A 22,525-nucleotide genomic window follows, 5' to 3' on the forward strand; every position below is an offset into this window, starting at 1 on the left:
ATTCGAATTTAAAAGGGGGTTTCTTGTTTTCACCTTAACCTTTAAAAAAAAAACAAGTGGCGCTTTTTCCTGACCTAGTCTTAGAAATTCAACTCCTAACCTAACCCACTCACCCACTGAGTATAGCTGAGGTATAAATATAATTTTGGAAGGTAACAACAAAGAGAAAATACTATTTTAGCAGCTACTGTCATGACAGAAAGGTCATATTCCTTTTAAACTAGACCTCATAATCTTTTATAAGATACGTTGATTTACAATATGTAAACGTCAATATATACGCAACAGCCAATTTACAGTATTTTTTCTTTTTGGAAATGTCCCATTGCTATGTCATTTGCATTATTTGTTGCCAATGAAGCCGCAAGACCATATAAACTAGGAGGTCCCTAACAGTTTAAGAATAAACGCCAACTTCACTTCAAGTATTCCACTACACCTATCATTCCGTAGAGAAATTATATTGACAACTTTATGTTATTGATAAGGCTGAGACAACTAACTGACATCCCCCATGTCAAGGAATTCCAGCTTTAACAGTAACCCCACAATAAATTTCTCATAACTATGCTAGAGGGTTCATTCATTGGCACAGAAGTACGATATGAACTGACGCGACGTGACGAAGGAAAAATCAAACTTACACTGTAACGGACATACCTCCCTTTGAAGTTAGATTTCTTCCCAAAAAATATTTTCATTTCAAATAAAATCATATTACACTGATGAAATCACAGAAGTGTTTAACTACAAAAGACCCACCAATACGATTTTAATACTATTTAAAGGTTCTTCCAAAAGAAGAGATATCATATAACATACTAATAATAACTCCGATGAGTCAAATGACGTACGGTATGGGAAATATTTTAATCATTGAATGATCAACCAAATTTGGCAACTAACGCAATTAAAATCATTATTGTTTTCACACTTACTACCCTTTAAACAATGCTTAATGCTCAAAATATGTATATTTCACCCAATTTATCGCAGTTAGATGAATTAACGTAAGCCTTGAAAGTAACCGTCGATTTCGACGGGTTTCCCCTAGTTAAACCATAATCATCAAGGTATTTGAATCCATATATTCAAACAAGCTTGAAGTGAACACAATGAAGAAATTGTTTCCAAATAGGCAAGGATCTTAACTTGAAAAGTCGGTTCGGTGCTTATTAGTAAAACTCATCACTTAGATTGCTCGATTCCGCAGATCCCTGTGGAACTGTGGTGTAGCAGCACTCAGAGAAACTTGGTTACAACCAGTGCATTACTACCATTACAACAGCGAGGGCTTATTGAAAGCATCTTACACCTGCCATGTTAAACTGAAGTTGGGTTGTTGTAATTCATTGTATTCAACAGGTTTACCAGTGCTTGCCAGCACATGAGATTTGCTATATGTTATTTTATATTCTACAATTATGCGTTGGAAATAGTGGGTATAGATACTAGTCAAAAGTAATTTTGCTAGCAAAAAACTTAGATGTCACTTCAAAGGGGGATTTGTTTAGTATTAAATTATATGTAGTGTAACAGGGTTTGATTTCCAGGGTGAAAGGTTCCAGAGCTGGGCTAACTTATATAGACTAAGGGAGCTACCTCCACGCGGGTTTATTAGCTCAAGAGTGTAGATGTTGTACAGTGTCAAGGACTTGGGGTGAATTTCTGCAGCCTACTCAATGAGTAGTAAGTTTATTTAATTGTCTGTAATTTGAATATAATTATTTGCCCCTCTCCCTGCTAATTATTGTAATCACAAGAAAGATCACAGTTGTTTTCTTATTAAATATTTAATTTTGCCTTCAATTGGTAAGAGATGTAAATATAAAAGGCACTTTTTTTGCTATCAAAACCTCTTTAAAAAAGTTGAATTTGGATATTGAAACAATAAATGATAGCTACAGTATTGAATTTAAAGTTTATAGAATAATTTAGCAATGGTAAATTTGTTTTATTAAAGAAGAAATTATTGTAGCCTAATTTAATTTAGAATATAAGAAATTTAATTTAATTATTTAGCTTTTTTATTTAAAGAAGTTTGAAATATCAAAGAAATGTATTTATTTTGTTGACAGATAAGCGAGGAAAGGGTTTGTTTGTTCACAGGGATCAAGTTTGTACAAAGAATTAATTGTTTTAAATGTCCCATAAATTATTCGCATTTAGTTTGTTAATTTTTAGAAAAGAACAAAACAATGAAAGAATAACTAAATTTGGTTTTATCTCGGGATCTCTAAATTTAACAGAAAATATATTGTTTTAACCACAAATTTTTGAAAAGTATGGAATTTTATTTTAGACTGAATTTGCGCAAAATGAAAAATAAATAATTAATCTTGGGAATAACGTTACAGTAGGTACCGATAAAGTTGACACGACTTCATCAACAATTCAATCATGTCAATCGAGTTATTTTGGGTCTACTCTATGGGGCAATTTAATTAAAATGTACGCGACAGTATATTGTTTTCAAATGAAATTTAATTTTATATACACCTGAGGCAGAGAGAAGTATCTGGGAAGGTATAAATGGAAAACAAATGAGACTTGAAATACAGCAGATGAATACACATTGTTTTGACCAATCATGTTAAACTTCATTAAATATTTTCTGTATCATACTAGCACTCTCTTTTGTTGAAACAGTTTTTTATAGGTACAATGAGTCCTTTTTAGAAAGCATTGGAAACCTTTTTATCATATTATTGGTAATCAAGAAGTACTTTAAAGACTGTACAAACATAGAATAAAAACCAGTAAAATGTAGCTATAAACAAATCTACTAACCGAGTAGAGATAGAGATTCGTCTCGTATCCCGACATTTTGTCTTTGTCTGAGACAAACGGTGTGTCATCGGTCCCATCTCCTGAAACAAAAAAATGCAGTTTAGAAATATATCTTTAAAATAGTTCATTTGAACTAACAAGCTTGACTAACAATCTGACCATTCATCGTATAAGAAATTGTCCTTCTAAAGCTATAAGTTTGAGAAACCAGACAGAATCACAGGAAAAAAGTTTTAATGTTTAAAAAACATTTATTGATGATAACTTTAAATCAGTTACAAATCACTTTTTCAATTTGGTGGTAGAAAGTTCTTGAATATAAGCAGCTACGACTTTAGCGCCGTCCATAAAGGTTTTCACGTCGATCCTGTCCCGATTCTTCAGTATGCAATGGTCACTGTTACCTACCGGCAGCAGCAAAACATTCTTCTTTGACAACTGCTGCAACTGATACACAATGGGAATCGTAGAGCCTTCCCGGACGAGTTCTGGCTTTTGTCTGTAAACTTTGAAGATTGCTTTGCTTGCTGCCTTGTAGTTGTCATCGTCATTCTTCGCCAGCCATGCAGGGATCCCTACAGGCATGTCGATTGTCAGCTCATTAGGACTTTGAACTTTATTGAAAAGATAGACAAGATAGCCTTGGACTCGGTGAAATACTTCGGTTGGATTCTGATTAGGGACTATTCTGATAGTGAAAGTCCCTGAAACTTTACAAGGAATTACTTCATCTCCAACGGAATCTCCTGTATCTATGCTGTGGATAGTCAAACTAGGAAATCTTGTACGATGCATTAACAGCCTCTTTTTATCCTCTTTGTGCAAAAGTCTATCCACTCCTGACTCCTTTTTGAACTTCCCAACGTCAAAGGAAAGCCTGTGGTAATTCTTCTCTTCGTCAGGAGTGACATCTTCTATCCCATCACGTAAGTTAGGTACAAGAATCTCTCCCTTGATGTTGGATAGGTTGGATAGAAGATACACCAAGTCTGTCATAGGTTCTGCGATCATTCCTCCATGTACCCCGGAATGCAAGTCGCACTTCGCTCCTTCAACAGTGACTTTAAACTTGCAGCATCCTCTCAAACCGTACGTGATGACTGGTTTGTCAGCAAACAAACACGAGCTGTCCGAAATACAAACGAAGTTAACACCTCTGAACAAATATCCTTTGCTTTCTTGTAAGTAATCCATGAGACCGACGCTTCCGCTTTCTTTCATAGCTTCGATGACGAACCTTATATTCAGAGGAAGGTCCATTCCAGATTCTTTGTAGGATTGTATCGCGTTCATCCAACACAACAGAGGACCTTTGGAGTCTGTGACTCCTTTTCCAAACAGAGCTCCGTCTTCTTCCTTAAGGTTGAATGATGATTCATTATCACCCGATTCTACTCCAGGAGGAGACGGAGTTACATCCAAATGGCCGTAAACTAGTAAAGTCATCTTGGAATTTTCAGATTTGAAATCTGCTATCAAGACTGGAGGTAACGTAATCTTCCTTCCATCCATCATTACCGAGCCTACGTCTTGAAGAGTTGTTCCTGCATCTAAGTCCCTAAATTTCTTTTCTGTCCAAGAAATTATCTTTTTTGCTTCGGCATAATCACCTTTGACCGATCTTATGTTGACGGCTTCTTTCAAAACTTCTATGTAGCTTCCTCTTTTTTTGTCTATTGTATCAAATACCTTCCTTACAGGGTCTGAAAGGTCTAAGTAAGACATTTTAGAAGTATTACTTTTATTTTAAAATTAGTAGGATGATCGTGCAGAGTTACAAAGCAACAAAAATGTAGTTGTTTGTAAATAAATACGAATTATACAGCTGTCGACAATGAATAATAATTCCAATGTTTTCTAAAGTTTTTCAGCTGATAAAACCATAGATTAAACTTACTCATTAAAGAGGGTTCTTCGGGATTGAACATACCTCTATTTTACAAGCTCTCAACATTCTAAATCTAATTTATTTCCAAAGATTGTGTGTTTTGTGTGCTCCTAACATCAGAGCTTGCAATGTATTAGCTATTATTTAGAAGTTAACATCACATTTGAAAAGAATAATTTACGTATTTTCAAAATTATTTTTTAAATACTTAAAGAAACAATTACGAAGTTTAGTTTCATTTCATCCAGTGCTTAGTTTGGATCCTTGTGAATATTTTACAGTTCATTTCAACTCGATAAACACTTAAATATGTCACGAGGTTCTTTTTTGTAGGACCATGTTTACGTGGTAATCAGCCGGTGAGAGGAACCTTCTTAATAAAACCTAACGTAACTGTTGAATTTTCAAACGAAGTTTTTGAGGAATATCTAGTAATCCAACATCATCAAAGCTATAAAATGTAAAAAGTAGCAATCAAAGGCTCAAGGAAATGTTGCCAAAATTAGTGATCTTGTATAGCATACTCAAATACTATTAATACCTTAATCCCACAAAGAAAACGGTAAAGATGTGTTAGAACAAAGAGGAATTCGTGTAGGTTAGTTCGGGAAAATACGTTTAATTATGGTCCAAGGAAACAGTATCAAACAGAGTAAAAAAAATATTTAGTATACTTGATAAAAACAAGTCTTCATTATCAAGTGAAAACTTTTCTATATTAAAACTTATAAATACGTCATATATTATTATATTATTTTAACGTTACAGAACACACAAATGAATTGTTTGTAAGAGTATAACATTTTAAAAGAAAATAACAAACTACATTCTTGACGAAGCTATGGAACTTCCAATAGTTGGAAAAAATATCTACTGTATTAATTAATTCCACCCACCCGTAATTTTAAAGATAGTTTTACTTTTAGAACAAAATAATTTCACAAACAAACTATCGAAGAAGTTTGTTCAGCTGCTGTTACACAGACTGATTTATTGTACCATAAAGAGTAAATGGATTGGGTGGACTCTGAAAAGAGGCTCTTCTCAAGATAAAGTATGTCAATACCTCTCATTTCTCTTCAATTTCCTGCTTTCTGGAAATGTAGAGCGGAAACCTAAAGGAATCTACTGAAGAAAGCCTGTGTTAATTCTTTCTTTGAGGCAAAATTGCTGTTATGCTATATTTTGGCTAAACAATGTTAAATATTAAAATTGCAATTCATCCAGACGCCTAAGAGAATTCGCAATAGCAACATTCTTAGTCATTTTATATTTTGGCTAGTAAAGGTAAAATGTAAAAAATTTAGTTTGTTCAATTTTATAAGTTTTTGGTGAATTAATAATGTTTTTCTACAGTCACCCGACAAAGTGGGCTTCCTTGCACAGATTATAGTACAGAAAGCCTTACTTTGGCGCACACCAGTATTCCAACCAAACAACACAAAACAGCGTGCTTTTATTATGCACGTAATCCGTGTGCACTTGAAAATAAGTTGGCAACACTTAAAGATATTACGACTACGATCAGCTGGTGCGGCGTTTCCCATTTCGTTCAATGTTTGGATTTAACCTAACCTAAAAATGTGTTGTACAGTGTTTGAAAGACTAATTCTTTACATGATTTATAGTAAGTTTAGGAAAAATATAATGTGTAACACGAATGCAAACTGCCTTAACGCACTCGAGAAACTTTCCACACTCTTCTACGGCTCGTGCGTAAACATTTCACTCGTTTGCAGCAAAGTGTCACTTCACCCATTAGTTACACAAATATCTGTTGCTTTCTTTATTACGTCGGTGGGCCAATGGGTTGACGTCCTAAGGGTTTATTTTATGGTAACCAAAATCAGATTCACCATCTTCAGAGCAACTGTCATTTAATAGCGAATATGTATGTGAATAAGAAATTAAGAGTATGAAAAAACATTAAATATTAGTCAACAAGTTAATTCGTGGATTTATAATATATTAATTGTTATGAATTAAATCTCTTTTGGACAGCCTAAAACACAATCTTTTAACAACTTACTTTAGGTTGGCGAGAAAACTGGTCTAGAGATATAGCGCAGAGCTTCGGCCCCCGAGGTTTTGGGTTTAAATCCCACTATAATCTCACAATAATATAATTATTCTGATAGCTACCAACAGGCCCAAAGCATGAATTTTATTGATGCATTGATGTTAAGAGTACAAATACATTTACAACCGCAATGTAAATATAAATCATATACTCTAATACGAGCTATGTCTGTTTGCCTGTCTGTCTGTAATATATATCTCGCAATTCAGCGGAAGGAGGATTTTGACTAAATTTTGAAATTAGGGACTTGAAATAGGCCTAATGCCTTTGGCCTTTGAATAAAATGCTTTTGAAATATGCCTAAAAACGTGGTTAGCCAAAGCCACTAACTCAGGAAAATTTGTATTTTGCAAGAAATAATCTTAAAAGCTTAACATTGGTCTTATGGGTGTTTAGATATGGTTTAGAACAAGCCATCTACAATATACTAGAAAATTACAAAACACAATACATAAGTTCCATCAGCAACTATTGAGCAAAGATCACCCTGAAGATTACTCGATCTAGGGGGAAATATTTCTTAATAAATTGAAATTCCACTGAAACTTGAACAATAAAAGCCAACATTTGTTGTAAATAAAACGCGAGTTTCCTTTATATTGAGTTTACAATCGAAATAAACTATACCGAGACCCTGTACCCTGTACTTTTGAGTTTCAAGTACCAACGTTTTGTCGGTTCAAGTAAAACGTAAATTATCACCCCGAGTGTCACAGCTCGTTGGGCTGAAAACAGACTAAAACAATCCAGATAGGCCTGGTAAACAATTTCCGGTTATGAGGCTAAGCTTTTAGCTGGAACTAAGGTTTTTATGTTTGCTAAGGCTCGTATTACTTGATGTCGGACCTGCGGGTACAAATTTATCTTAGGACCGGATTTGATGTCTTGTTTGTAGTGTGACCCTTAATTTAACTAATGCAAAAATTTCTAACTGTGGTAATATAGTTTTACGCCACACTACATTATTTTGACGAACTTTCCACGCAAGGATTTAGTCCAGAAAACAGCTGTTTGCCGCCAGCTTATTCAAATGGGGTTTCATTGCGTACTACTGTGCTGCAATGAGTTTTACCGGACACCAATCAGCTGATTGTACTGTATTTAGTATTTATGTGGCAATGAGTGGTTATAAACAAAAACATAACCTCTCAATGACTAGTGATTTTTAGTCCTTTAGTTGGTGGAAATATATAAGGATTTGTACAGATTTAGTAGTATGGCGTAAACTATCGTACGTCACTCGTCCAAAATGTGTGTACCGGACTCGTATGGTAATCCCGTACTCGACTTCGTCTCGCACGGGAACGACCACACTCGTCCGGTAAACACTTATTTTCAGGACTAGTAACGTAATATACTATTACGCCACACTACATTATTTTGACGAACTTCCCACGCAATGATTTAGTCCAGAAAACAGCTGTTTGCCGCCAGCTTATTCAAATGGGGTTTCATTGCGTACTACTGTACTGCAATGAGTTTTACCGGACACTAATCAGCTGATTATACTGTATTTAGGTGACACTGAGTGGTTATAAACAAAAACATAACCTATCTTAGAGGTTATGACTAGTGATTTTTAGTCCTTTAGTTGGCGGAAATATAGGATTTGTACGGATTTAGTAGTATGGCGTAAACTATCGTACGTAACTCGTCCAAAATGTGTGTACCGGACTCGTATGGTAATCCCGTACTCGACTTCGTCTCGCACGGGAACGACCACACTCGTCCGGTAAACACTTATTTTCAGGACTAGTAACGTAATATACTATTGTATTATATTGCTGGAGTTATTCGTTAAATTTTAATAAACAATTATAGTTCATTAAATTAAATTATTTCAATTGAGGAAACCGTGTTAGAAACTCTCTACGTTAAAGTATCTTAAAAGTAGTAAATCTATGTTTGATTTGAGTTTCAACTCATTTAGTACATTTTAGATCTTTTAAGTCGTCGTTTCAAGAGAGAAATGTATATTCGTAATAATATTTAAAAAATTAAGATAAAATTACAATATGACTTTTTGTTGATAAACTAATACAAGCATCATCTTCATCTATACAAACCAATTATAAGTTTTTTGATATATATTAAATTTTATGTTTTAAACCTACAAAAAAATCTTTGCACTTAGACAAATCTGTTTGTCACCTATTAACAACACGTCGTTTCCATTCTAGTTATACAATTCACACAGCTGGACGATCAAATATAATATTTTACACGATATTCACTGGATTGTCATGTTACTTTATCCAGTCTAACCATTCACAATCTGTTGTCATGTGCATCTGTTTTGTTTACATTTCATGCTTAGAGCTGAAAAACCGCTTGAATACACTGATATCCAGTTTCCCCAAAGTTATTTGTTTCATACAGTTTTAGTTTTAAGTAAAGTTGCATTTTAATAGGTCAACAAATGAAATATGAGAACCACAATTACTGCGCATAAAGCCACCGAGACTTGTTTAAGCTGTTTAACAAATCTACCAGCTGTGAAATTAATGGTCATAGGCCTACACTGTTATAGAATAGTATATTTCGTACCTAGGGCCGAAAATGAGGTTTTGCCGGCTCGAGATAGTTTTTAAGTTCGAGACGAAGTCGAGAACTTAAATCGATCGAGAGCTGCAAAACCATTTCTGCCCGTGGTACGAACGCTATTTTTCACCACACTATACCCTATTACCACTATTCACCACAATAATAATGCACACTGATAGTCAACACAACTACAACATTAAGGTTATGTAAAGAAATAATTTGAGGAATCAGCAAAAATAAAAATAAATAGTTGCTAGGCAACGGCGACAATAACACAATTCTATTGCAATGCTATGGATTTTGATTGTGTATTTAAAATGCATTCATGTTTTAAGTAAGTAAGCGGACAGCTGATTTTGCGGCCCCGGCCTGTAAAAACCTGCTCGGTCCCCAAATTTCGATGACAGCTGGCATGGCCAGCAAAACGTAACTTTCAGCCACCAATTAACGTATGTAATACGAAAATTTTGTACAGGAACCCTAAAAGCGGCTAGAGCTTTACAAAATAAGTTATTAAAGGGTTTTTTAGCTTGGAAGATCATTGCATCAATTATAATTATTAATAAAATGTATACAATTATTAACTGTAAAATGTATAGCTGATTTGTCATCCATAGCCTTGTGGGAGAGTTTGTGTTTAGGAGAAATACCCTACCGCAGCAATCCTGTGACCTAAGCGAATTTTTATTATTTTATTGGATTTCAACTAAAGTTTTTCCTTAAACTTGTTATAATTATTAAATTATGTAATTTTTTTAATTTTCCTCTAATCTTCGATCGTACAACGATGTTTCTATATACAATATCAATTGTTTTTTATGCTCTACACGATTGTTTCAATGCAAACAATAGTTTGTATGTTTAAGTGTAAAATAAAAATAAAAATTTAAATATGTAAAAGCCCATATTATCAGTTTTTTATGATCCGATCCTGCTGGTTTGCAAACTCATTCAATTTTATTCGGCTTTACACGCCCATACTAAATTTAATCAACATTGGGCCAAAATTACTCGATCTATCGTGTTTACGGACACACACAATCAAACATATAACAATATTAAACGAATATCCTCTTGAGACATCGAAATGATAAATTACATCGGTCCCAGGTCTAGATGTTGCAGTTCCACCTACAGTAACAGATTCATCCCAGTATGGAAATTTGCTAAAACTATAATTAAAATGATAACAAACAACAAAAAAAATACTATAATTTAAATCTGTACAGAAACAATTAAACAACGTCAAATAGGAAGTACTATATATTAAAACAACTTTAGCTTTCAATATTTAACGGGTAAAAACAAGGCGACGATGTTTGTTTTGCTGAAAGGATAATCTAGAATAAGCCCAATCTATCCGCCTGAAAACCATGTTTTGTTCCAGATTTTATGTTTTATTTTGTGAAAATACCTTTACTATTTATGCTATCAAGATTTGAGGCGTGACTTACGTGCATTATAACCTATATTTATAACTAGTAAGTAAAATTCTGGGTTTTCTTATTAGCATGCAATTCTTTCTATATGACAATAAGTTTTTACTTTAAAATAGTAATATCTATATACTTACAAAATACTGTGTTTTTTCTGATTGTGCGACTTATATTTACATTTATGTTAAACTATTTATGTTAGGAAGATATATTTGAGTCGTGAATCTTCAATGAAAGTAATTTAAACGTTTGTCTTGGGTGCTTACGCAACCTTCGTATAAAAATGCTGTAATGTATTTAAATAGTGTTATACTCCATCAAACTATTGACACGGATTATTGTATAATCGAGAATGAATAGTTAACAATTAAACTGAAGACGTTTAGTTTCAATTAAAGTATTCCTAGAAAGGAAACCAATGTGATAAAATCAGAAATACACGATGCATGGATTAGAATTAGAAGATGGATTATAAATGGAAACTGTTAGTATGACAAATGTAATTAATATTTAAATTTAAATATTTTGTAACAGTTTTTATAATGATTAGTACATTGATTGAACATATCAAACAATACGTTTTCAAATGAATTATCTGCGTTCACAATTTACTAACAAACATATTAACCAGAAAACACTTGAAACTACCCTCTAGTTAAACTAAAAAGTTTAGATGGTTTAGAATATGCACTTCTACAGGTAACTTAGGTATCTTTCTAACAGGATGCGTAGATTTTCCCTGCGATGCACACAAGCTAAGGAAAAAGGAAATAAACATGCTTTCCTACTAATATATATATATACATTTTAAGCCATTCAAAGGACTTTCCCTGATTTGCAGTCACATAAAGTTATCATAGTGAAAATACAGGAAATGTAATATCCAAACTTTGCTATGGACTGACCCCGAGCTTTATTATCTGTTATAGACTCAAAGCTGAAGCTGAAACTACCGGAAATTGACTTCTTTGAATATAGAATGCCTTCACTTTGTCTCATGGCTTCAAATTTACCCTGGCTATTCGCTATGTTCGCCGCTTGCTTGAGGAACCTGTCAGTAACCTCACAGTATATTATGGTTTATGCAAACTTTTCGCCTATAATTACGTTTCATTAATTTACCCCTTTTATATGTCTAGATTTTATATAAACACTACCACTGCATTTTATTTTTGTATTATTGGTAGCCAATGTGATGGCATTTTATTTAGACAACAAACAATATACAATATTGGTACAAAATCATAAATATTCCGTTGGTATTATATATATATATATATATATATATATATATATTATATATCTCCCGTTGCGGATTTTCCCTGATTTTCATCTGATATTAGATAAAAAATTAAATATACTTTCACAAGTCCTAGGATCATAGATACTTCACTGTTGTTCAATTTCAATCAGTCATCCTTCCGTGCTATTGTAATGGCTCGATCAACATTTAGACCATTATTTCGTTTTGGAACAATTATATAGTGTATGTAACAACAGACAAAATGAATATCTTATTCTTTGTCCGTTATATCAATAGGCATCTGAATAATATTGGGACCCAAAAATTATTTGCCATATCCATGTAGTTATATAAAATTGAAAGTTTTAATAAGGATTATTAAGTGTCATGTTTTTATTCGATTTTATTGTTTCACTGCCTGTTCAATGCCTTGTACTTGGTAGTCGTCAATTGTAAAAGTGTGTTCAAATGGTGTTTAATAGGGAATGACTTTCTAAAGTCCTCAAACACCAATACAGAAATCCCACCAAACATTGATCCCACAAACTCTCCGGGTCTTGCTTATCAATGGTGTTTATCGTATGTGCCGGCTGGATACAAATTATTTCAATAGTTAGTTAGTGAGTCATTTTAGACAGTTTGCCTCCGGTTCACTGACAAAAGACTTATTCACCGGGACGGGATTACTTTATACACCCTCGAACACTTCACAGTAAAAATATCTAAAAGTAAAGTGGTTTGATTAAACATTGTGGTTTGTATAACAGACCAACCAACACAAGAGTATGTTTTATGTATGATTTTATCCTCGAGTTGGTCATATTTCTGTTTAAACTACTAGTAGATGATATTAGTAAAACTTGTAAAGTGTAATAAATTATTAACTACAAACACAAATTATAAAAAGCTAATTCCAATATCATAATTTAATAAGGTAACATGACAACTTTGAGGGCCTCTGTAGCAAAGCCCCTTCCATACATTAAGCTCATTTTAGGCGTTACACAACTTCAGAGAGGGGACTTAAAAAATTACATTAAAAACGTCAAAATTTGTTTTTAGGTCGGAGGAGTTCTGTTCACTAAATAACCTCTTATAAATTAATTATGTATTGATAGAATATCTGAATTTACTAACACTCTTTAAAAATACTATAGATAAATAAATTAACAAAAATGAATACACGTTGAAGAGTTGATTGAGCATCAATGTATAATGAAGTTCATTAGCTGGCTGATCAACCAACTTACCTAGCAGGTTAGATAAATTATTCAACTAAACATTGATAGGGGTTTTATCCGTATACTAATGATGTAAATTATAACAAAAACAAACAAAGCACGAGGCATGAGAACCGTTGATTAACTTGCTAAAAATACTGCTTCATTGTGCTCGTTTCAACACAGTTATTTCTATTAAATATTTTACTGCGTTGAATTAATTAAAAGCAATTAAATTAATACTGATACATTTATGTTATTCTTTATACTTTATTCTGAAATGCGACCATACGAAAGAAGGTATTTTAAGCCAAGTATGAATGGAGATGAGTGTAGGTTAAATAATGATAAACACAAGGAATAGTGTAGAAACGATGTATATTACTTTTATTCTGTAGGATTCTTCGTTTCACTAATTATATTGAGTTCAAGAGTTTATTTATATATAAGGTATATTTGTTTTCTTAAAAGTCTCTTTTGCCCCATTAGTGTGAATTGCGCTTTAAACAACGCTTTTAAATGAAATGGTTTTAAAAGAAAGTTAGGTTCCGGTTAGGTTAGGCATTTTTTTAAATGTTCCCAACGCTTAACATGGTAGCCAATCTTTTACCGTCTAACAGAAAATAAAACACTAATAAATGTACAACGTGTAGATTAACATTTTATTCAATATACTGTACAGTTTAATGCTTTCTTTCTACTTTACACCATACACATGTGATAAATATTAATTACTTTAAAAAAATTCTGTATAGTAAATAACCTCAATTCGGACGTGACGCAATTCGTGCAGATAAAAGCTGAAATTTAAAGAAACAAGTGTAGAATGGAATGAGATTCCCTGTCAAGCTTTCTTAGATAAAGATAAATTTTATTTTTAGGTCGTTTCTAACTACCGATTTTTCTCATGATCGACCTTCTTATTGCCGGGCGAGCAGTATAACCACTAATTTATACAGTGGCACTGATTATATAAATATATTCAATTAATTCATTGATTGAAACTTTCGATAGGATCACCAGATCTGATTGAACATTTTTAAAGTTTTTCATATTGTAATATTTTGCCTATAACCTGTTACAAGCATGCGTAAAGCAACTAGAAGGCAATAAATAGACACAGCTTATACACTAATTGAGCACCTGAACAAATTGCCTGTGCTGTGAGAGTGTTCGTTATAGAGCCCTTAAGAAAATAAAAGGGGGCATTATTATCCCTGCATAATTGGGGCTGGAACCAAGTCTGAGTACGTTAAGTTACAAACCAGCCTGTGTACTATTCAATTAAGACTTCGTAGTCATCTTGATCTTGATATCTATTATTATATTATTAAAGTGATACAATCAAATTTTATGTAAACGGTTAAGGTCATTTACCAAATAAAAATATAGGCATATGGCACATCAAAATGAAGCTTAGACTATGTATATTTGCCAAAAAGTATTGATATGGATGAATTTCCTAAGGGCTCTGCCCCACAGGCTGATTTCCAAAGGGCTACGCCTGACATGCTTCTAAAGTTTAGATGATTTAATTTAATTTGAAACAGCTGGTCAGTACAATAAACTGGTGTTTGTTTATTTATTCGAAAAAGATGTATGTGGCGCTTAATGTAGATTTAGGAGGGTTATTTTTGGTTTTAAAGAAAGGTTGTATAGGTTTTGTACAGTATTGCTCAACGTTTCATTTTGTAATTTATAAAGTAAGCTACATGTAAAGAGGCTTGACTAAAATTGAAGAATTATGGTAAAACATGTCATTCATGAAGCATCAATATGAAGCAATTGGTGCTATTGCTACACTAAGGTATGTTGTCATATTCTTTTGGATCCAATAACATTAAAAGTAGGGGTTTGAAAGTAAGTAGGCTTACAGTTTTGAATCAGTTTATATTTTCATACTAAATCATAGAGTTGTTGTATTTTAAAACACACATCAGCACCACTTTAATAGCTCTCTGGGTCACATTTTCTTCCCGTTGCAACGCACGGGTATAGCAGCTTGTATATACCTAAGTGTGTCCTTGAATATTTTTAATGTCGAGTGAATAAGTTTTTGATCTGTCAGATGAAAGTAAATTGTCATTAAGACCATTGAATCTAGAGTACATTGTTATTTAGACATTAACATTTCAAGGGTAAACCTCTTTGACCCTTGTTTCAAAATACATCATCTCTAGACAATTACATCCTGAGATAATTACTATTGGAAAACATACATTTGAAATAAATTACCACGTAAGACACTTTGATCATAGCTCATAATCATTGAAGCTTTTATCCCACTACTTTCATACACTTGCATACAATCATATTGAATATTTTGACACCCAATCAAATGATCACTCATACACTTATTTATCGAGGTCAAAATTAAGTGGTTTGTAAAAAAGTTGTTATTTGGGTACTTGCAGCCCGAAAAAATTATCGTTTGGACCCTTTGATCCTGTGTACAGTACATTACATGGATGTTCGTATTCTGTGTAAGCTATGTGAAGATTAGACTCTCAAGATTCATGTAGGCATACGTTATTGAGGTTTCAAGTTCATGACGCAATCAAACAATCTGAATCCATTATTATACAATACTGAATACATTATTATTCAATTTCGATTTCTCGTCATTATATTCACACTTCCTCAATCAGATTAGGTTTTCAGGTCGAGTCAACGAACATTACCACCAAAAGGTTAATACATAGAGTGTACTCCCTAGAGCACTAAAACCCCAAGGCCTCACAATATGACTATATGTTTGGTATAATAATAAATGGTACACAAATTTAATATTTTGGTTTTATTGGTAAGTGACTAATTGTATTGTATAGGGCATGATACCATTGTTTCAAACAATTATCTCATTGTATAAAGCTATGGTAACGTTGTATACGGCATGGAACCGTTATCAGAGAAAGCACAGCCACAGTTACCAGAACACAATTGTGTATTGTGTTGGTACGGTGTTAGAACACAGCTGTTGATGACGTAACAACATGGCAGTTAGCACTGACTGAAAACTGAAAATGACAGCACTGTTTGTAATTTAACATCACGCATGGGTAAATATAGAACTTGTACTAAACTATATTATTTCGCCATGAAAACAGAATTACTGAAGTTACTTATTGATCAATGATTTGAGTAATTTATGACAAAAAATACTAAATACATTTTTCGACTGAGGTTAAAAATATACCGTACCTAATTGATTTGTTATTGTAGTTTAGAAAATTGAGTAATGGCTAAATTACTTAACAAATAAAGCATCCTAAAATCGACAATTTTATACGTGTTTTGTTTACAGGATTACATATGTAATCAGAGTCAGTATTCAAAATGCATGCTTTAAGGCAGGATATGTATACATTTTTATTTTTAAACGATTAACGGGAAGTAAAATCATTTCATAAGTTGAACTTTCAGACTATTTGTGAGTAAAGCAAAGCAGGTCAGAGACGTTCAAATGTCCACGGATTCTCTAAACTCGGTTCCTTGATTAAGATCTGGAGAATTAATTAATTATGGAAGGTGTACCATTCCCCAAGGCGTGTTGCCAACTGTGTCAACTAAATATTCCCCGCTCGTACCCGCGGTTTCCTTAACTAGGCTGGAGTGTTTAATTGGACATAAACTTTGACAGCCCCCTAAATGAGATGTTTTTGCAGTGGTTTTAAAGCCCACAGAAGCCACATAAAACCGTTAAAAACAGGAGGGGTTTATTATGATAAAAATCCTACAATTAAAACAAGTTAACGGTTATGTGCATTTTTATACAGTTGAATGTATAAATGATTAAATGTTCTGTGTTTTTGCTTAATTTCCCATTTAGTGAAAACGCTGTTACTGAAGATTTTATGTAAAAACCCGAACCCCAAATTACTTCACTTTTTCTTTTTTATGTTCCCCAGATTGGCCAATAACACTATGTAACACTATGGCCAATTGATATTTATTTGTAGAAATAATTTTGTAAACATGACATAAAAGCAAACAACGAAACATCTGATTTAACACCAAAGTTGCTCCACGCGTTACAATCAGATATTAAAAGTATATTTAGATATACATTACCATTGGGGATCGAGCTTGGCTTGTAGAGTGCATGACTTCGATCCCCAGGCCCTGTGTTCAAATCCCACAAATCGCCAAAGGATTTTATCTCAGTGATAATGTCATAACCCTATAACTAGGCCTGGTCTGAAGTAATGTGGTAAATAGTGATCAGAAGCTAACATTCAGATTGAAAAGTGAAAATTGACAACAGCAGTTCTCATATTAGTAAATGCAAGTAATTCTGGTTAAAAAGAGAGAATACCAGATGTTATGATACGAACAAATAAAAAACCTAAATATTTATTGAAATAAACATCATTGCATCGTCAAGCCTTATCAGCCAGGTTGAATATTGGAAGTTGAATTTCAACTCTTTGTACTCTTGTCTAACTTCTATGCTACATTTTCTTGTCTACTGTAAAAGATACTGCATTGAATATTATAGTGATAATGTCAATAGTGTTATAGTGCAATAGTAAGCCAGCACTATGATTAAATGCATTAACTTCTAAACAAAAGTGATTGTTAAATTAAAAACAACCGTGATAGATACATCGTGAGTTTATGATTTTTGAAATAGGATTTACCGGAATATAAATATTATGTTCGATAATAATATAATGTTATATAATAGAGTTATAACAAATGACAAGAATTTGATTATAAATTTAGAATTTGTTTGAAACACAACGAATTTTGCAGGCGACTAGCTATTAAGTTTCATGTAATATTTTAGATCAGCGTGGTTAAAAGTTAAAAATTATCAGGGTTGTATTTTTAGACTCTTAAAACTCGTACATTGGATACAAAATATTATGAGCTAAATATTTCATATTTTAAATCAAGGGAATCAAACAATAAAATAAACCATAATAATAATTAAACGACAGTAATATAATATTCAGGTATGTTTTTTGACGCTTGATAATTTGATAGTATTAAATATAATCGACAGAATAATTTATTAATTTAAATAAAGAATGAAAATTTACTCGAAAACACACAATATTTTTAAGAAATCGTATCTAATACCAAAGGAAAGTTTAGGACTTGCAGGAGATTCACTGTAGGTTAATCCTAAAAGCCTTGAAAGTCCTTGAAAGCGGTTAAATCAAATTTTGAGATTTCTGCATTAATAAAACTAGTTTTAACTGGTTCCAGCTGTTATTGATCATTGTATTTTACTAAATTCTTATGACTAAAGGTATAGGTACTCAGTACCAAAGATATCTTCAAGGTAATGCAGCAATATTTACCATTACCCTTCGAAAATACCAATTAGGTATAAAACAATCAGGAAAAACGACTCTTTAGCTAAAAGATTTTACAAGTAACTTAATAATCCTTTCAAAAATGTAATCCAAGGAAACATTTCCTAATGGTTAAAATCAAAACAGTTCGTTAAACAAAGCCTTAAAGCGTTTTGTATTCTTGGAAGGAATTTAATAAACATCTTTTTCCTCCTTCCTTGTGCGGGAGAGATTCGTTTTGTCGAAACATTTCACTTTCTCAAATGCTAGGCAAATTTTAAATTAGTTTGTATTCAATTATTGTTTAGACTATTATCGTTCATGACCACTTTGTTCATATTAAATATTTATTTCAATTTAATTCGTTTTGATGTCCCCTGAGGCAAAAAACACAATCCGTTCGAATTCATATGAACATTATATTTGTGTCCATTAGCACGATAACTCGAGTAGAAATTATCCAATTTTGATGAAATTTAGTGCTAGCATGTACACATACATTTACTTAAACGAGTTCACGAACTAACCCAATAAATTTGTATTTAAATGTACTCCTAGCGGGAAGTAAGGTTTTGATTAAAATTAATGTGTTACGGTCCTTATAATTCTAACCAAAAATAGTGCAACCCCCCATTGCTGTAACAATTACGTTTCAAAAGTTATTGCGCCTTTTGTTCATTTATTTCAATAGAATATCTTAGTTACTTCCACCGCTTACCCCATGACCGCTTACCGCATGTATGGTTGTTTACAAGCTTATGGGAGAAAGTATGTGTCAGTTTGCTGATACCGTTTATTCTAGTTTCTAGTTTCAACCTAAAATAGATATTATATTGTCAACTTTGTTTTTTAACGTTGACTGGATATGTCCAGTAGTTGGCGAAGACAGTGTACATTCATTCAGCTCACAATATTAATGACGCATGATAGCGATCATTCGCTTAACTGTTGCCAAATAGGTCAACTAAATATACAGCTTCCTGTACACCTAACAGTAATTTTTATATTTTAAGCCAAATTTACCCAGTTTAGTTTGCACCATATCTTTGTGTAGGTAATATTGTACATTAAGAATCCCATTAGGTAGAACACGTATTTGTGATTTACTAACAAACAGATTGTTAAACCAAATTCCATGTTTTAAAATTCATGTATACATGTTTAAAATAGTAAAACTTCATTTATTTATATTGATTCTCAGTATAAATAGATTTTAATGTTTTGGATATCTTTCTTATTGAAAGACAGAAAAACTTAAATATATTTGAATTTATATTATTAAGAAAATTGTTCAAGAGCTGTATCTGATTACATTGAGAATTCAATTTGTTAAATATAAATTAAGGCTGAAATTGATTGATGTCTAGTTTTCAATTAAAAAATAATCTAAAAAGCATTTGTAGTTTTCACCAGAGTGCAACAATATAGCCATCAGGTATATTCTACAGCGAGTAAACTAAAAAAAATAAGTGGGAGCTCAACAATTATCAATAATCAATTACCAATCATTAAGATGGGGACGCCACCTAGGTGCGTATTTTAACCCAAATATGAGTGAAGGATGAGTGTAGAATGGTGTGAGATGATCTGTGTAGCTTTGTTACTGACTAAGATCAGCTGTTTCATTAGCCAGGATCATTTATTTAAAGTACAATGATCAGGAACAGCTGGGTCCAGTTTCGAACCATCAAAAAGAACAAATCGTTACTAGGTATATTTGAATAATTAATAAATACTACACCGAACCTTGTTCGTGGATATTGTCAAATGTTTTAATCGAGGCTGTTGGCAAAGTGGAAGAATGGGAGACAATAAATAAAAACATCCAACCAAATAAAAATACAGTGTATACTTTTTGTTACATCACAAGAATCGATTTAAAAGTACACCCCCCATATTTATGAGAATGCAAAAAAGTGACACAAATCATGATGAGAAACAAATACAAATATTTTAATTACCGCAAGTCGGAAACAAATGTAACACAAATTTAGACATAGAAGCACTTGTAAGCAAACGGCAAGCAAACGGCAAGCTAAATTTTACAGTGACGTCTAAGACTAAATGTATTTTAAAATATGATGTATCGTTCAAATGGAAGAACCCTACAAAAATGATTTTATCATGATTGAAGGCCATGTAGGGCGGAATATATTTGATTTGCAGTGCGCTCCTATCCCAGGGGCATATTTCGCATGGAATGCATTATTGATGAAGGATAAAAGCGTTATTCCCACAATTCAGTGGAGTGTACAACCAAAATGCGATCTATTCATAATTGAGATGGATATTGTATTAATACCTCTTATAACATTTGATATATTGTAAATTTCACGTTTTCAAACTAAAAATAAATAACGTTACATATAAAACCCTGCCTCAGCAAACTTGTAGAGTATGGGAATTTCAGTTTCTCTGATAGGACTTTTACAAAAATATTTCCATAAACAAGTGATATATATTTCCTATTGGAAATACAATTTGATTCAACAAGTACTTAACAAATATCTAAACGAGTTGGCTGCTATGGGGAAGGGAAGAGGTGTATTTTTGTTTAAAATGTTAATAAAATCGATTTAAACAAATTTATTTGACAAATTTTATCAAAATATATCCATAGCCAAGCAAACTAAAACAGTTTTTTTCTGGTAAACGATTTTGAAAGTTTTTGAAACTTTATTATAACATAAGGTTTCTATTCCTGACCTTACTGATTCGTGAACTCATTCAAGTTTATCCAGTTTTACAAACTCAGAATTTAATCAAAATCGGTCTAAAATTAATCGAGTTATCGTAATTACGGACACACATACACATAGATACACATGTATACAAATGTTAACAAATAGTGTTTTTAGACTCTGGAGACATCGAAATAAAAAAGTAATCGGCCCCCAGTCTAGGGTATTCCGTGCCATCTACTGCAATAGCTTAGTCCCTATTGGGTAATTCCCTAAAAAACAAACAAAACGCTTAAAAGTGCTGATAAGCCTATTTGTTGAATAAATACATGGTTATAATCATGTAGTTAGTTTTTTACACGTTTTAGGTATCGTCAATACCTAAATTATTGACACTCAAAACCAATAATTAATCCATTCATACGCATGTAACATTCCACAATTGATTGCAAGGGACCAATTAAGTGGAGTGTTCACAAGCATCTTCCAACCATTGCTTGATTAGGCTCTGACAGGGGATTGATTCATTACAGGTGTACCTATCCCGTGGTGAGCTGTTGCCAACTGTTCAAACTGAATATTCCCTCCCTGTCGTATCTGGGGACAGATTACGAGTTGTCTTATCTATGTTACTAGGGGTATCTTGGAGTATGGTTTCAAATACAGATACTTTTATTATTTAATATTTTGAATACTACCATTAAAGATGGGAAATATATATTTGGCAAAGCCCCCAACTGTGTTGTTACAAAATAACCAATTTAGTTACTTATCAACTAATAAAGAGAGCGATTATTGTTATAAAGGAATTTTAAGCTAAATGTGAATGCTGGGTGAGTTTAGAATGTAGTAAGTTGATCAATGTGCCTTTAGCACGGACTAATACCAGCTGGAACCATTATTGGAGCCGGATGACCATGGACAGCTGGGTTCAGTCATAAAGCTACTGACCTTTATCAACATCGCATGGACGACATTTATTTTTATTGTCAGTATACAATAAAATAATCTATATATATAAAATCCAATGTATGTTTGTTTGTATGTATGTATGTATTTATGTATGTTTGTTTGTCCTTTATGGACTCCGAAACCGCTTGACAGATTGTAATGAAACTTTCAGGCATTATTAAGCATTATTCAAGGATGGTTTTTTGTGAAGTTTGGTGCAGATCCGTTTAAAGGGCTCCGCACCAGTGGCTCTGGAGTTTCCCATGTTAACCTTATGAGTACTCATATTTAAATGGAATTAAAGAATCTTAACAGCTGGTTCAACTAATCAATTTGATTCTGTGATGCTCAATACATTAAAAAGTTAATAGGTTTACCAACAGGGTGCA

General features: G+C 32.8%; 2 protein-coding genes across 4 annotated transcripts in view; both read right to left on the reverse strand.

Moving 5' to 3' along the window:
• Positions 1 to 22,525, reverse strand: part of LOC128996958 (solute carrier family 12 member 4) — a 280,375-nt gene that overhangs the window by 49,445 nt on the left and 208,405 nt on the right. For all 3 annotated transcript variants that reach the window (XM_054422514.1, XM_054422515.1, XM_054422513.1), the window contains exon 2: positions 2,791 to 2,870. In XM_054422514.1, the coding sequence (XP_054278489.1) occupies positions 2,791 to 2,870 (80 nt within the window). The remainder of the gene's footprint in view (positions 1 to 2,790; positions 2,871 to 22,525) is intronic.
• On the reverse strand, positions 3,036 to 4,576 carry LOC128996959 (cytosolic non-specific dipeptidase-like). The gene has a single exon (XM_054422516.1). The coding sequence runs from the start codon at positions 4,513 to 4,515 to the stop codon at positions 3,073 to 3,075; it is 1,443 nt and encodes a 480-aa protein (XP_054278491.1). The 5' UTR covers positions 4,516 to 4,576; the 3' UTR covers positions 3,036 to 3,072.

This window comes from Macrosteles quadrilineatus, unplaced genomic scaffold, assembly GCF_028750875.1.
Source record: "Macrosteles quadrilineatus isolate MER2022 unplaced genomic scaffold, UCM_ALF_1.0 Scaffold_6__1_contigs__length_79288215, whole genome shotgun sequence".
NCBI lineage: Eukaryota > Metazoa > Arthropoda > Insecta > Hemiptera > Cicadellidae > Macrosteles > Macrosteles quadrilineatus.